This window comes from Diabrotica undecimpunctata, chromosome 7, assembly GCF_040954645.1.
Source record: "Diabrotica undecimpunctata isolate CICGRU chromosome 7, icDiaUnde3, whole genome shotgun sequence".
NCBI classification, from domain to species: Eukaryota; Metazoa; Arthropoda; class Insecta; order Coleoptera; family Chrysomelidae; genus Diabrotica; species Diabrotica undecimpunctata.
Genome location: NC_092809.1, coordinates 32,383,464 through 32,400,845, shown reverse-complemented (window position 1 = coordinate 32,400,845; position 17,382 = coordinate 32,383,464). Strand labels below are relative to the sequence as shown.

At 32.2% G+C, this 17,382-nt stretch overlaps 1 protein-coding gene across 2 annotated transcripts; it reads left to right on the top strand.

Moving 5' to 3' along the window:
- DEF8 (differentially expressed in FDCP 8 homolog) lies at positions 1-15,417 on the top strand. Of its 2 annotated transcripts, XM_072537018.1 has the most exons (6): positions 1-395; positions 2,271-2,428; positions 2,761-2,883; positions 5,129-5,325; positions 5,682-5,726; positions 14,695-15,417. In XM_072537018.1, the coding sequence occupies exons 1-6, from the start codon at positions 252-254 to the stop codon at positions 15,360-15,362; spliced, it is 1,335 nt and encodes a 444-aa protein (XP_072393119.1). In that variant the 5' UTR covers positions 1-251; the 3' UTR covers positions 15,363-15,417. The 2 variants fall into 2 exon arrangements, with proteins under 2 accessions (XP_072393119.1, XP_072393120.1); XM_072537019.1 differs by lacking the exon at positions 5,682-5,726 and having other exon boundaries at positions 3-395.
- The last annotated feature ends 1,965 nt before the right edge of the window (positions 15,418-17,382 follow it).

The window sequence follows — 17,382 nt, the reverse complement described above, 5'->3', positions numbered from 1 at the left end:
ATATTTTCCCATTATCGTGACGTCTTTTCGTCTTTATACAAATTATGTATACTGAATTTTAAGGTTGTGAAATTTATATAAACTATTTAAATTATTCTAAATGTTTCCCACTGAAAAGTTTTATTTACAACGAGAATATTAATTGTGTTAACACTGATGTCGTAAAATTTAATTTCACTTAAGTGTACTCTGGAACTATATTTGGAACATTTCTATTGTTTACTTAGAATGTTCAATATTTGTAATTAGTCATGTCAGAACCTATTAATATAAATAATAATAGTGATAATGAAAATATCAGTTACAATCCTAGTGTGTCATCAACATCTGTAATTGAAAGTGACCTAGTGCCTGCAAGTCTAGCCTCTGAAGAGTTAAAATTGGCCCTTAATAAGGTAGGGGTCATATTTGTCTCAATGTTAATGTCAAAATAAGATTAAAAATAGTTCAGAATTTAAAATTGTTTCTTAATTAACAAGTAAAAAATAAATGAAGGTCAAAAGAATACAATGGTTATTAATTTTACACTAATTTTTGTAAAAATAATGTATTTTATGTACTTACATTTGGAATTATGATAGTGATTATTATCATAATCATATTTAAAATTTAAATATTTTCAGTCATTTACATTAAGCTATACATTTTTAATTTGAAACATGGTATTATATTAATTACTATTTAAATAGCTTCAGAACAATGGTATTATAGTATGAACTATAATAACTACATTAAAATGTAGTACATAGTAAATGAATGGAAACTATTTTATTGAGGTTAAATGTTTACTAAAGGACATTTGTCTTTAATTGCTTGAATACAAAACTAAGGTAAAAATATTCCTTGTTACTATAAACTAGATGTTAAAACAGGCTGACTTTCAAGTACCAAAAAGATTGGAAACTTATGTTGATTAAAAGGAAACAGGTGATAACTTTTTATGTAAAAAGGTGAGTATAATGTGTAATTACTCTATTCTATAAAAGGGGTGTATCTGCAGCATGGGTAGGGAGAAAAATAAGATGAAACTTTATAGTTTGTTGCAACATGACCCCTAAATTACTTAAAGAAATTCTATCTAACTCTGAAAGAACTAAGTAATCATATTTTTTTCTAAAAGTGCAAGAGAATAGTTTGATTGTGTGAAAGTTATGCATATAAGTAAAAAAGGTAGTAAGTGACAATAACATGTAATTTTTCATTTATTTATTAGAAGTAAGAAATATATTATTGTATATACCAGTAACATAATGTTAACCAAGTTTTCAATCCACATTTACATTGATATGAACTGGAGCGTGTTCCCAGTAGAGAGACAGTCACACTCACTCTTGTTTCTTAGAAAGCTATGAAATAAATTACTGTGACATCGATAGAACAATAATCACCAATTTTAATGACTTAATAATAAAAAGTGGTGAAGTTTACATTAAAAAAAATCACAATTATCATCCAGTACCATGAAAATAAAGAGTGTGAAGAATGCGGAAACTTTACTTCAATAATAATAATAGTCTCACTTTATATTGTTAGTGCAGCTTTGGGATTATAGCAGGGTTGTCTGCTATCTTTTGTTCCTAAAGTATACAAGAAAGGTAGCAGCTTCAGTGCTACGCTTCAATTGCCTATTATTACCCCTGGTTTTACCCAAGGTACTCATTTTATTCAGACTGAGTCGACCTAGAGCCTATTGTAGACATTAAAAATATCTAGATGTTTTCGCCGGTGCTGGGATTCGATTCCTGGCCTTCTGCATAGAAGAATAAAAAATAATAATGACCTTTGCTTTAATAAATGAATAATAATAAACTTGTTGAAGATGAACTGTTTTGTGGTGTATTTGGAGATATTCAGCTTATTAAAGTACCTATGCTGATCTAAGACCTATATTATATTATATATTATTAACTAAAGGCATAGTTTTTCAGAGAAAGAAGTTTGCCTTATATTAATTACAACATGACCTAACTAAATAAGCTTTAAGTAACTAAATCTTATATAGGAAGAACTGTTCAAATTAAACCTATCAGATGACCTATATAATATTTGGTGTATTTTTAATCATAGACAAATGCAACCTTAGGAAACCTCATTGTAACAAATTACTCTGTATAACAAATATTTTCTAATTTCCTTCAGTTTCGTTATATTGAGGTTGCTATATTTAATTATTCCAGTAGAAGTAGAGTTCAGAAAACTAATAATTATCAAATGTTGGGTTATTTCTATTCTGTTGGTCGACTAATTAATTTGTTTTCTTTCTGTTTTAGGAAGCAACCGAAGAAGAACTATTAAAGGCAATAACTCGCTGTAAAAGTTTAATTTTAGAAAGTGACCATTGTTCTGAAGAGCGGAAATGGCTAGTTAGACATTTAATAGAATTGCGTCTGAGATTGGAAGAATGTAAAGATGCAATGAATGACCCTCTGTAAGTTTTGTGAAGGGTACAGTGTAGCAGTGTGTTTAATAATAATATGTATTATATGTCTAAATATTAAATGGCTCTTAATTATGAAATTATTTATAAGACAGTTTTACTGGCATGATTAGATTCGATTTTGTGGTACTAATAAATACTAATCATATGTTATGATTATTTATTCATTGTGGCAGCCGAAGGTATGGCCGAAACAGGAAAAAATTATATACAATCATCGATGTCAACTAATGATAATTAGCTTTTTTTAATAGTATTAACTGTATAAACAAAATATATTAACTAGTCATATATTTAATCAATTAATGAAATATGTGTTTTAGGCATCCCAGAAATCATTCCAGTGGTGTATCTAAGAGAGTCATCAAAGGGCACCATTTACATCTTCAACCATTACTAAGACATGCATCTTCAAAGTACTGCGATCATTGTACAGGTACAATATGGTAAGTCATTTAAATCCAAGTACTACTAATTGTCTGTTTAACACTTCTACAATCTGTGAAAAGCAATGCACCATATCTCTGTATCCAATGCAGCTTATACGCACCCATTCTATATAGTACAAACGGAATTCGGTCAGAATGTGCTGACGCTATTTAAGCTTTTAATCCCTGAGTCATATTACGGATAACAGCGATGAATGAAAATATAAAGGTACGGAATTCCACTCACAATAACGTTTACGAATGTAATTGTGTGTATATTCGACGATTTAATAATAAATAATAATGTTTAGTCTGCTAATCACTTTACCCGAATTGGAAAGTTGTGAATCAACTAACAGTTGTGAACAAGAAATAATGTTATTCAATTCTGTTTCAAACTTAGCCTGTAGTATATTGAGTTACGTGTGCTGTAGTTGTAGTGAAAATTCTCTAATTAAAGACATTACTTAGATAGATACTTTTAAAATGTGGCGTCCTTGAAAGAACAATAATTCCGAGCATGAGGTTGGAGGATCAATAGAAGAAGATTCTTATCAATTAAAAGATTTACAGGGCAACTATGTGGAACGCTCTCTCTATTAAATATCTCTCTAACTATGCCAAAGGTATAGTGAAAAATGTGTATGAAGAACTGTACTGAACTTACTAAATTCGAGGCCATTACAGAAACTGTTTATTTTAACAAAAGTGGCAAAATCATCCGTATATGCCATTATAGGAGGGACAGTTACATCAAGAAAAAAGTGAAAAGAGTGTGGCAAGTTCCGAAAAATAGAAAGCCACTTGATTCAACCTATAATTACAACAATATACAATATACAAAATGTATGCAGCCAACATTTTTCCCACGATTGAAACTCTTCGACTCGAAAAGGTATCGTTTCTTGTTGGGCAACACTTCGCGTTTTCCTTAAAGCTAATAATTATAAGTATAGAACTATAGATAAACGTCAGACACTCATGGAAAGCAGTAAAATACTTTCTTTACGAACCGAGTATATTCCAAGTATAATGGAGTATATAAAAATGGAACGAAACATTATATATTTGGATTAAATATGGTACGATACCCATAACATCGTAAAAAAGGTTGGATAAACAACAATAAAAATGTTTAGTTGCACTACCATCCAGTAAAGTTAAAAGGATTATTATTTTACACTGCGTTGGAGAAAACCGATGGATCAACGACGCACTATTGATATCGGCCAAATAAATTAAAGATGCGTCATTGGACTACCGCGATGATAGGGATTGGGGTATTTTTGAGTCTTGGTTTGAAAAAACTCTTCTCTCGAAATTGCCCAAAAACAGCGTAATTTGTATTTTTAAGAGATATATACGAAAAAGCAATTATTTGAGGTTACTCAAAAGTAAGCCATTTCAAAAGAAATATGTTGTTGATGACTGTGCCCTCAATAATGGACATACCGTCCTTAGACTACCTCCTTATGTTTGTATATATATTTATTTTTGGCCTTGGGTTCAAGACCTATTTAGCCAGACAATTGGTTGAATATGTAAAAACAATTAACTCCTACACTTCCTTTACATTCATTTCTGAATGTTTGTATATTAAATCCAATAGAATTGATGTGGGCGTAATTAATGAGAAATATAAAAAGAAACAATATGACTGTAAATTTTCATCGGCTGTTCTCCAATTGATTGCAGAAGAAGTAAAAAACATTACAGCCACAAGTTGGAAAATTGTCATTGAACACGTAATGGGGGTGAAAAATGAACACACTAAATATTTGCCAACATTAACTAATTTAACTAGCATTTATATTTGGTTTAATATATTTTTATATTTGATACTTATATGACTTTCCAGATTTTTCAATTTTGATATAACGGGGAAAATGTACATATAAGTACATGCTTTTTTATTTAAAAAGATAACTTTTTTATTTTAATTGGAGCAACATTGATAAAACATTGTAAGCAAATAATTTACGTAATTTAAAATTTTAAAGCATAATACGGTCCTGTTGATATCCGAAAATACTTGTTCTTACCACAAAGTTGCCAAACTGAATTTTGTTATTTTCGGTTTAAATTATGTAGCCGAATTCCGAGTCTACTATACATTTTGTTTATTATAACTGAAATAAAGCTGTTTATTAATGGAAGGGAGGGGTAGCTAAAAGCGAAAGGTATTTTCAACATTCTGAATGTATTGTTAAAATATTAGTTACTAGGTCCAAATAAATTATTTTTCTATTTAATCTATTTTTAGGAGTGTTGTCCAGGCATGGTATGAATGTGAAGACTGCGAATATGCCTGTCATCATAAGTGTCTAGCATCTATTGTCAGGGAATGTGCTCATGTCATAGCTAGCGAAAAAGGATGTTTTGACTATGATATATGCCCTGAATTGGGACTTTCTGCTCAGAGATACCTATGTGCTGAATGCAAATCCCCATTACCAGTTAGTAAGTATATTTTATGCATTGTATATCCCCTAGCTTAAATTGTTTTTACTTTTAAACTAACGGTTTTGGTTTGGGAAAATAAACTGAAGAGTTTATTTATTAAATATTACATAAAATGCTTCTAAATATAAAGTAAAATTATTGAATTATTAGAGATAGATAATAAGATCTATGTAGAAATAAAATAAAGTGTACTAAAAGCTATGAGGGCTAAAAATATATAAAGATAAGATGATCAATGAGAGAACAAAAATTGCTTTATTTTTAAAGTATCTTCAGTTTCTTTATCCAACTCAATTCGTAAATAACATTTTAAGTAATCTACTCATTATTTATTGTTACTTATGTATTGCTAGCGGCTCCTTCAGGACTAGGTTGCCTTGGTAGATTTTTATTTCCAGGTAATTGTTATAAAATTCTTGTTTGCATGGTTTGCGAATGCGCTAGTAATAACACAAACTTATAAATAATTAGTTTCTGTACTGTGAGTGCAGTGTGTGTTCCGAAAATGCTTGTATTTATTATTAACTTAAGTCTAAACAAACTAACGATGTATCAAAGTGATATTAATGTTGGAAACGGCTCCAGATCTGGGTTGTTTTTCAAATTATTCGAAATGTGTAAGTTGTTTAAAATAATTTATTTTATCATCATCAAGTTTGTAAAAAAAATAAATACATATGAAAAACAACAAAGTCAGATAGAAAAGATTAAGAAGAATTCTTAATATATAAGAGAAAACTGTTGTCCTTAAAATTATCTAAACGATGGATAGTTATGGTCCTTTTTCGTCTAATGACTTTTTCATAAAGTAATATACAGTTCATTCATATTACATATTCCCAGCCGTAAACAATTGCACGTGACAGCCAAACAGAGTCGTACTGAGGTGTATCATATGATTTTTAAAAATATTTACTTGAAACTAAGAATGGAAGAATTTCTTGAAGTTTAACTGTGAGTAAAATTTCCAATAAAGAAAAATGTGATAAAATAAAATATTGATTAACTGAGATATGCATAACAAAGTATTTTGAATAAAGTAGCATCATCATATTAAGTTTTTCAAAAAATAAAAACATACCATTTAAATTATTCAGAGTCTCAAAAGTTACATGTGCTGCTTTCTTCGTCTGGATTTATTATTATTGGTTTGATATGGGTGTCTATTATTTATGTTGTCCAACTTCCACATTTTGGACTCGGTTTCTTGTTCAACCTGTTGTACACATACATACATACATGTATATGCCATGTATTTTTTTTATAGTTGAAGTAATATTATATTTATTGCATCATAAAAAATATTTTTCTTGTCTACAAACTTAAAAGTATTGTTTTTGGTGCTACATAATTTTTTCAATTCTACTCAGATGAGTTCATTCGGATTGAGTTCACAATGGTATGGAGGCAGCCTTTAAACTATTTTGTTTTGGCTTTTTGCTATCTCATCAATAATATATTGGTTACATTGTCCCTTATGTTGCAGTTTTAACGTTGAGTCTTTAAATGCCATATTTTTTTATCTCAGCTACGCATTTTTCTGGAATGATAAGGCGCGTTGTCCAATACAAGGGTAGAGTTTTCTTCTACTCGGGTGGACAAATTCTAATGCAATGATAAGTTCGAATTGTTTCTAATTCCCTGTGTCCGATTCTTCTCGATCGATGATGATAAAATAAAATGTTGAAGTCGTGGAGTAAAATATAGTTTTTTTGACAGCTGCTGAATTATTACACCATAGTTGTTGTTGAGGAAAAAATTTATAATAGACTGCGTCCCAAACTAGTCCCGAAGCTATATTTATAATCTCACTAAAATGCCACGATTCATCAATTAAGTGTATTACCTCTGCATAGAACGAAACCTTTGACTTTTGAAAGCTGGCAAATATAATTGAAATAATTGGAGACATAAATATTAGGCAATCTATAGTTTGCAGGAAGTTGAACAAATTGTAATTAAGCTACTTATTGATGTTTCACAATTATACACGGTGAAACTATACAAATTCAGGAAATAAAGATTAATTTGAGGTTACAAATTAATGGACTAATTTGTGATTCAACACGGGGCAGTATGTTTGTGAGCCAGTTATCGAAAGATCCATCTCTTCATGGTAGTCACCACTTTTTTTATTCGAACACCCACAACGCTTCTGGAACAAACCCATCTTCACTACCAATGTGACAAATTATTAGTCTCTTTCCTTTTCCTGAAAATTTGGTTATTTTAAAATTGACTTGAAGTGATAAATCACGTATAACATTTACCTATAGGATTTTGTAACCTCATAAAAAGTCCATCTAAAAACGCTTGTTTATAAGATGTTACCGAATCGTCAACCCATACTTTTGATTTGGTGTGACCAGCGTTTAGCCAAGTCTCGTCTAAGTAATAAATTTTGCGTTTTTCATTTCTATAGGACTTTATTTTGATCAGAAATTCTCGTCTCCACAAGACAATTTCATCTCTGTCCATCCAAATGCTGTTTCGCTGACGACGTTGAAACTTGAAATTTATTTTTTTTTTTCAATACTTTGAAAAACGTAGTTTTTTTAATTAATCAAAAATCTTCATTAACAATCATCAGAACTTTATCTGTTGTGATAATTTCATTTCGAAAAAAGAATTCGTGGATTCTTCTTCTTATTACTTCTCTGTCAAATGCATCAAGCGAGTTAATATTTTTAATATGTTCAATTGGTTTTGATGTCGAAAATGTTCCCGTATTTTCATATTCTTGAGCCACATTTCGTACACTACGGCTACACACGCCTACAATAGATAGAAAGTAACAATACTTATTAAATAAAGTGAAAACGCGCATTCTAAAATAATGGAAAAACAATATCATTACCTGTTTTATCTTCTACTCTAATAGAAATCGTTCTTTTCGACTTTGTAGGGTTTTCCTACATTTCTGTTTTAAATACATTTATGATCATTTCTTTCGTTTTAACGTCAAAATGTTCCTCTACTGGTCGTTTCTTCAAGTGGACTGAGGGTTATATCAATCCAAAGGAGTTCGTTTGCCGTATCAGTCCTTAACATTTTTCTTGTCCTATTTATCTTCAATAACTTGATTTAGACAAAGTCAAAATAGCCTAGAGGAAAATAATATGTATTTTAATAAAACCAACGCCATCGAAAGTATAGGGTAAAGTTATGAAATTGCATTCTGTATACTTTTTCGAGTCCAGAAAAGGAAATAAAACTTTCCGAAACATCAATAAATTAAAATATTGGCTTCTCTTACCATTACCCAAGTGATTACCACAAGCTATTTTTACTTTTGATGAATAAATACTTTGATTTGGATACTAAAAGTTTACTACACACTATAAAACTTATAACAAATAACACGACCAGTAAATAACTCAACAATAACAATGTAAAACACAAAATATTAACTTATAATGTAACAAAATATATAAACCAACACACTACAATTAGAATATAATCAGACTGAGCAGTGTGGATCTGTAAAATGACAATCATGCTCGCTTAAGGCGATAAATCATATTTAATAGTCCCTTGGCGAATGAGACGGCGAATACTGTTGGAACACGTGCGTGTCAGGCCTTGATAATTTGTTTATGTTGGGAATTTGCAATCTGAATACAGTTTAGATTGTTATTTTGTTATGCGTTTTTGCTATATTTGACTTTTGACATAGGAAAATTACGAAAAAGATAAGGTAAATCAATATACAAAGTGTTTAATAAGAACCAGTACAAATTGAACCGATTGAACAAATAAAAATTGAAAAAAAAAACAATTAGAAAATAGCTCTGAAACTGTTTTATTTTGGCATATCTGTTAAATATTATGTTCATATGGGATTAAACCACAATTGATTGTAACGAAAATTACATTTTTAACTATTGTTTGACATTTCGAAACAGATTGTTTAAAAAAATAGTGAGGTGTGTTTTTATAACCGAAAGTTGTTTAGGTTTATTTTATTTTTAACTTGGCAACTTACTTTGGCCTCGATCTTAGAGGCTGTTTGTATATTTGTTTGTGTATTATGTGTTATAATTGTAGACGATGTGTTTCGGATTTTTTATTAATCCGTTGATATTGGTATATTCTTTTGCTGACTTCTTTTAGTATTGGCAACCAAAGCTTGCTACATTCTGCTAATGGGTTTGCTACTCATTTTTCTTTATTAAGTAGGATGAGAGCTGTTTCTTGATTTTTCTCTTTGTGATGTCTATTACTTTCATGATTATTGGTGCATCTTTCCATTATACTGTGTATTCATTATCCCAGGCATCTTAACATATCTGTGATTTGCCAGTCTCTTTTTTGATGTATATGTTTCATACTCATTTATCCTAACACTTAGAGTCGTGCGGTTTTTTCGACATAGAAATTGTTGCATTCACAGTCTATTTTATAAGTACAGTTCTTTGATCTCGTTTGTGTGTTGATAGGTTTTGTTTTGGACAAAATAGATCTCAGTGCCAATATGCCAATCTGCCAAACTTTTTAAAAACTTTATTGCAGCTTCACCTTGTAGTGGACCCATCTCGACTGTTTATACTTCCTGCACTGAGTATACCCATTAAGAATTTATTAATTTCATACTTTGATCAACATTACTATTGTATTCTTCAACAATTTACAAAACTAGCTTGCTCAGGTTCAATTGATCTATAGTTGGCGTTAATTACACTCTCCATACCTCTGCGTAATTTAGATGTACCAATTCCACAGTTGTATATTTCAACATCTCCCACTGTTGGTCAGTTGGTCTTTAGTAACGCTTTTACATATTAGTTTTATAGTTCTCCCATTGACTGGGGGTTTAACTGAACTACTTGAATTATACCCCATTTATACACTGCTTTCAATTTTGTTTTAATTTTTAGTATTTCAATTTCATAGTCAGATTTCTTCTCTTTTTTACAGTATTGATAGTGCCTGCTAGACTATTTTATTGTAGTCAACCAGCCACTGTCTAATAGATTGTTTAGTATATTTCTTTCATTCACACTTTATATCCACTTTATTTGCTCTCAAACTAACAACCTTATTATTACAGACAGGTGTTAAGTGTGAGATCTGGATTATGCAATCTAGTTAAATTAAAATATTCTATATGTCATATTTCATAAGCTGATTTTCTATAGTAGTGTTAGTTGGACCTTTGGTCAATGCCAGCTTCTTCTTCTTCTTAGTCGTTAACCTGATGCAGGTGTCGTGATATCATGAAGCTATTAACTAAATTTCCCAATGTTCCTCCACGTTTTTCTATCTTCTGCCATTCTAGCACATTCTGACAATGGAGCGCCAATGGTAGCAACAATATGGTCCGTGTATCGTGTGGGAGATCTACCTCTATTTCTTTTGCCTTCTACTTTTCCCTGGATGGTAAGTTTTTCAAGACCATTTCTTCGAAGGACATGTCCAAAATAGCTTATTATTTGTTCTGATATTTGTGTTCTTAGTCTTTTCTTTATGTTTAGCTGGTCCAGTATGGATTGATTTGTTCTTCGGGCCACCCATGGTATTCTCAGCATTCGTCTCCAGCAGTACATCTCAAATACATCTATGTTCTTTTTGTCTTTCTCAGTAAGGGTCCAGCATTCCGATGCATAAGTAAAAACTGGAAAAACTAGACTTCTTACTAGTCTCATTTTTGTATCGGTAGTTATTTCATGGCTTTTCCAAATTTTTGTTAATTTTGCCATAGCGCTTTTTGCGATTGCTGACCGCCGCTTTATTTCTTCAGTACAGCCTCCTTTGTTGGTTATTAATGAGCCCAGGTACACAAATTTATCTACAACAGCGATGTTGTTTATCATGACCAGATGATTTTGATTGTTGTTAGCTCTGTCAATTATCATGATTCTCGTTTTATCTCTGTTTATTTTAAGACCCATCGTTAAGCTTACGTCTTCTATCCGTTGTAGCAGGTGAATCAATTCAGCTTCAGAACTAGCGAGGATAGTAGTATCATCTGCATATCTCAAGTTGCAAATCTTCTTTCCGCCAATGGTGATGCCACCGTTCCAGCCCTCAGTAGCTTTCTGCATTATCCATTCACCATAGATGTTAAATAGAATTGGGCTTAGTATGCAGCCTTGTCTCACGCCCTTTGTGACCCTGAAACTATCGGTTAGTTCCCCATTTATTCTAACTCTGGCATAATTGTTATTGTACAGGCTTTTAATTAGCAGTATCAGATGATTGGGGACTCCCATTTCAGACAAAACCTGCCACATTTTACTCCAGTTGACCAAATCGAAAGCTTTACTATAATCTATGAAGCACAAATATGTTGTGATGTTAAATTCTCTGGATTTTTGTACAATCTGCCGTACGTTTAAAATTTGTTCTCTAGTACCACGTCCGGGAACGAAACCTGCTTGTTCCTCCGCAATGTTAGGTAGTAAAAAGGGCTTTATCCTCTCGAAAATTATGTGTAAGAGTATCTTACTGCAATGCGCAATTAGAGCAATTGTTCGATAGTTACTACATAAATCTTTCGCTCCCTTTTTATGTATGGGAATATATAGTGATTGTGTCCAGTCCTCAGGCCATTTACCTGTCTCCCACACTCTTTGACAAATTTGATGTATTATATCCACTCCAACGTCATCTAGGGCCCAAATCATTTCAATAGGTATGTTATCTGGACCGGCAGCTTTCTGACTTTTTTGCCTCATAATTGCTGCTTCAACTTCACTTTTGAGTACGTCAGGTTCCGTCACCAAACTGGCATCTTCTTGTTGTGATGGGGCGTCTGTGCTTTCCTCCATCATCAGTCGTCCACAGTATTCTTTCCATCTGTGTAAAATATCTTTTTTAGAAGTGAGTAGAGTTCCCTTATCATCTTTGATAGCAAGGTAGTTTGGTGTAAAGGAACGCGTTATCTGCTTTATTTTTTTAAACATGTCTCTGGTCTCAGTTTTGGTTTTATGCCCTTCTATTTCCATGCAGATTTTGTTCAAGTGTGTGTTCTTGTCCTTTTTGCAGAGTCGTTTTATTTGACCGTTCAGTGCTTTATAGGCCTCTTTATCACTTTCACTGTTCAGTCCTGTGGCTTTTAAGCACTTCCCCTCCTGTATTTTAGTCCACGTGGAGTCTGTTATCCATTGTTTCCTTCTTTCTTCTCTATCACTCTTAATGTTTTTCGCAGCATTATGCAATATGGATTTTGTTTTTGTCCATATGCTATTTGAGGACTCTTCTGGATTTAATGATTGTTTGAGGTCACATAGCTTTTGCGTTGCGGCTTTTTTGTACGGATCGTTATATCTTAGATGCCATTTAGTTGTTGTATTTCCTGTTTTTGGACTGTTTCTTAACTTCATGCGGAATTTAGCTGATAAAAATTGATGGTCGCTATTACAATCTTTTCCTGGATAGGTCTTAACATCCTTAACAGCGCTCCTCCAACGGGTTTTTACCAGTATAAAATCTATCTGATTTCTGTATCTATTTCCTGGTGATATCCAAGTGTATAGTCGTCTTGGGTGATGTTGAAAGCCTGTATTAGTAACAAACAGGTTGTTGTCTATATAAAAGTGTAGCAAGCGTTCTCCTCTGTCATTTCTTTGGCCAAGTCCATATAATCCGACGGTCTCTCGCAAGTAATGGTCTTCTGTAGTTACACCAATTTTAGCGTTGAAATCGCCTACGACTGCTGTGATTTCTCTATTTGGAAGCTTCCTAAGCGTCTGCTCCAACGTACTATAAAATGTTTCGATCTCTTCATCGTGAGCTTCACTTGTTGGGGCATATATTTGTACTACATTAAGATTAACTGGACTGGCATTCATTCTGACAACAATTATCCGATCGCTGACGGTTATGTATTCTTTTACGGAGGTTTTAATGGCATTATTTACTATCACTGCCACGCCATTCCGAGATTGTTTATCATTGCCGGAGAAATAAATATCATTGCCATTTTTTGACGTATAATGTCCTTTATCCTTTCAGTGGGTTTCAGATAGACCTACAATGGCATAATTGTGTATTTCGTTTTTCACTACATCCAATTTTCCGGGTTCCAGCAATCCTCGAACATTCCACGTACCAATTTTGAGGGTGCTCCATATTTTTATGTTTATTCCAGACTCAGAGTTTCCATGGCGTGCCTGGTTTCTCACAACATCATGGCCGGTAGCCCATTTCACACCATCAGCCCCGGACGCTGATTGGCGCCAATTGCTAGTTGGATCGCTCGGCATACTGATATGTTTAGAGGTCATCTTTCATGATAGTTCTTGGGGCAAAGTAACGCAGTGGGGCCCCACTTCCTTCTGCGTGGTAGAAAATAGTTTAGAGTAAGGAAAGAGAATAATGACCCGTCCGCCCTCGAAATGCCAGCTTACTTACACGGAATTTTAATATGTGCAGATCACGTATCCATGATTGTGACTGCCCATCAAAGCTGTCATATGCCACATGGCACCTTAACATTTCCGTTAAATACCATTCTCTCTCCTGTTGCCGACAAGAATGTAGCGTAGAATAATTTTTTAAATAGTTTTAAACTGTTTGTCCTTGTTTTAGTGTAGTGTTATGTACAATTTATGTTTAATTTCATGTTTATTACATTCTGCGCTTGCTGGATAGCCCAAATTTGACGAAATAAGTCTAAAAAGTTAATCACAAAAAACTTTTATCATCCATTAACTTTGAGTTTTTTATTCGAGTTTTTTATCGAAGTTAATCAATTGTCTTCATTTAAAAAAAAACGTTTTTTGGCTTATTTCAGATACCCCTGATGATGCTGTAGAAAGCGAAAGTACTTGGGCAAGATTTGATTATTAAAATTGTGCTCGATATTTGCCTTTAATTTTTCAAAGTTCATTAACGGATTAATAGAAAGTTGGTGATATATAGTCTACAATTTTAACACACATGTATTCCAACACACAATACATAAACATTTAATACATAAACACAATACACAAATGAATAATACACAAACCCTCAGAATTTTCAACTAAAAGCATGGCTATTTGCCTACAAAATCGAGGCCAAAGTCAAGTTTGAAAACATATAACCCTTACCAACTTTCGGTTATAAAAACGCACCTCACTATTTTTTAAAATAATCTTTTTTCAAACGATGGAGTAGAAAATAAAAATTGGTAAAAATGTAATTTTTATTACAATAAATTGTGGCTTAATCCCATATAAACATAATAATTAACTTAGAAAATAAATGATTGAAATGTTTTGGTCACAAAATAACGATAAATTAGAGAGTAAAAGGACTTGTTGTGGGTAATCATTTTTAAGTATTTAGATATTTTTCTGTTTTTGTCTAAGATTCCTTGATCCTTACCGTGTTATCTTTTTTAGAAGTTTCATTAAAATATTTTTGTTTCGAATTTTTCAGATAGAGATTGGTCTGAAGCTAGAAGATGTGATTACAGTGGCCTCTACTTTTGCACAGCCTGTCATTGGAGTAGTTCCGCCATTATTCCGGCCAGGGTCGTCCACAACTGGGACTTTGATCCACAGCCAGTTTCACAAGCAGCTTTGCAGCTACTAAAAATAACTTCCCGCCGGCCTATTATCCATTTGAACAAACTTAACTCCAAGTTGTTCTTATTAGTACACGAATTAGACCTCGTTAGAAGATTACGTCAGACTTTAATAGGGATGAAGAAGTATTTATCAGTCTGTAGAAAGTCAATAGAAGAAAGGTTGTTAAGGAAAAATGTAGATACTCCTCATTTATTAGACAGCTCTGACATGTACAGTCTACAAGATCTGGTGGATATAAATTCAGGCGAGTTACCATGCAAGTTGCAGTCCATAGTAGACATATTCGAGACACATATCAAAGTAAAATGCGAAATTTGTAAGGGACGAGGACACATTTGTGAGATCTGCAATAATGAGGGGGTTATATATCCTTTTGACAATGGTTGTTATTCATGTGGTCGTTGTTTAGCTGTGCTTCACAAACATTGTTTTGCAATAAAATCAGAGTGTCCGAAATGTTTAAGACTGAAAAAGAGGGAGGACGAAGGAAAAAATAATAACGAGATCTGTAATTAATAATGTGATTTAAAATATGTATTTGACAAAATAATAAATGATGTTTTTTATTGTAGTTTATTAATGCCTTATGCCATTATTCTTCAGAAGACACTAACGTCATAGCTGCATCATGCTATTTTGTGTCTTCATTTATGTGTTATGCTACCATTTCCGTCATGCAGTTTGCATTTGGTTTACTATGCATGATATTATATAATTTTTCAGTACAGTATAACTTTAAGGTTTCGTCATTCAAGATTTTTGACATCAGAACCCCACAGCGTTGCCAAAATATCAGAATATTAAATATTTCATGAAAGAAAAACCTGCTAACAAAGGTTTTGCCAAAAAATGACTACCCATTGTATGTTTAAATAAAATTAATTGACCGCTGTTTAATCGTGGTGGTAAATAATCGATCGATAGGGTGAGGAAATAACTGATTAGACGAAATCTCTTCACACTTTCCTTATTGTGCTTGTATGAAAACATACTGCCTGTATAAAATTGCAACGGCTTTGCCTAGGGCTTACAGGGTTGCCGTCTGGGTAAATTAAAATTATGGCTAAGAATTTACATATAATAAAATATTTTTAAACAATTGCAATTTATAAACAAGAAATTTCATAAGACTGAATAACAGAAAAAATAACTTACCACAAGCAATCCAGAAACACTCAAAAGAATGGATTCAAAGATGACAATATCATATATGTAACGGGTTTGTCAGAAAAAATAAAAAGGATAAGAAATAAGTGCATCAAAACAATCACTACACTGAGATCTATCTAAAACCAAAGCCAACGACACACAAAGATCACAGAACTGTATCTATAAAATACCCTGTGAATGAAACAATTTATATGTGGGAGAAACAGCAGGACCACTAAGTGTCAGGATAAACAAGCATGAAACAGACTTGACAAGTCTCAGATATGCAAACGTTCCTGGACAACGAGCGCAGAGTACAATGGAAAAATACATCGAAAATCATGAGAAAAATCAAAAGAAGCGCCTCTCATCCTACAAAAAGAAAAAAATGTGTAATAAACCCATCAGCCGAATGTAGCAGGCTTTGAGCAAAAATTCTAATAATTAACTGTAATTAATATCAAAAGATACAAAGGACATCATTCACAATAGGTCTGGGTGAAGATAGCCGGAACTGGAGCTTCACAAAACAAAATATTGATGTTTAGAGGTGTTGCTATGTCCTTAGAATGCATATATATGTTGAATGATTCAAATATACAAAAAGATAGCTTTTAAAAAGTACATTTTTTTAATTTTTTTTTTCGGACCCTGCAATTTTTTAAGTTATCTAAAACATTTACGAAAAAATATTTGTTTCTTTTGATATTAATTGCAGTTAATTATTAGAATTTTTGGCAATTACCCTTTGATAGATAGTCAGAATCAGTTGCCAGCATAGATAAAGAATATATATTACTGAATAGATAGGAAACTGTGTAGGTTATTTCTGGACAATGCGCCATCTGGCGGCCTTAGGAAAGCAACATTTTTTAAAAAATCTTCTCGTAATTCTTCAAATATAAAGATTAATATTGAGGGTTTGATTACAAAAATAAAACAAACATTGGTTCTTTTTCTACTTTATTTTCTTTTTTACGTTTTTATATAAACATTAATTACATGTATTTAAATGTAGTTGGTTAAACAGTGGCTATTCTATAGTTTCTATAAATTACAACACAGAAACAAAGAAGGAATAGCATCACATTTCAAGGTGGACTTATATCTCAATCCAACATAGTGGGCTTCTGGTCCAAAATGAATTGTGCAAGTCTTCTCTGCCAATTTTGTTAATCCAAATATCATAAAGCTAAAAAATAAATAGTTTGTTTTTAATATTTTCTGTGAAATAATGTTACATAGTATATTTCTTACATATTTACAAAAGGACAAATAAACAAAAGTTTTGTAGAAAAAGTTCTTAAAACATTGAAGAATTGCCACATTTTTAATGGCGATAATTTTAATTCCTAAAAAACTTTTACCTAATTCTATATCGGCAACA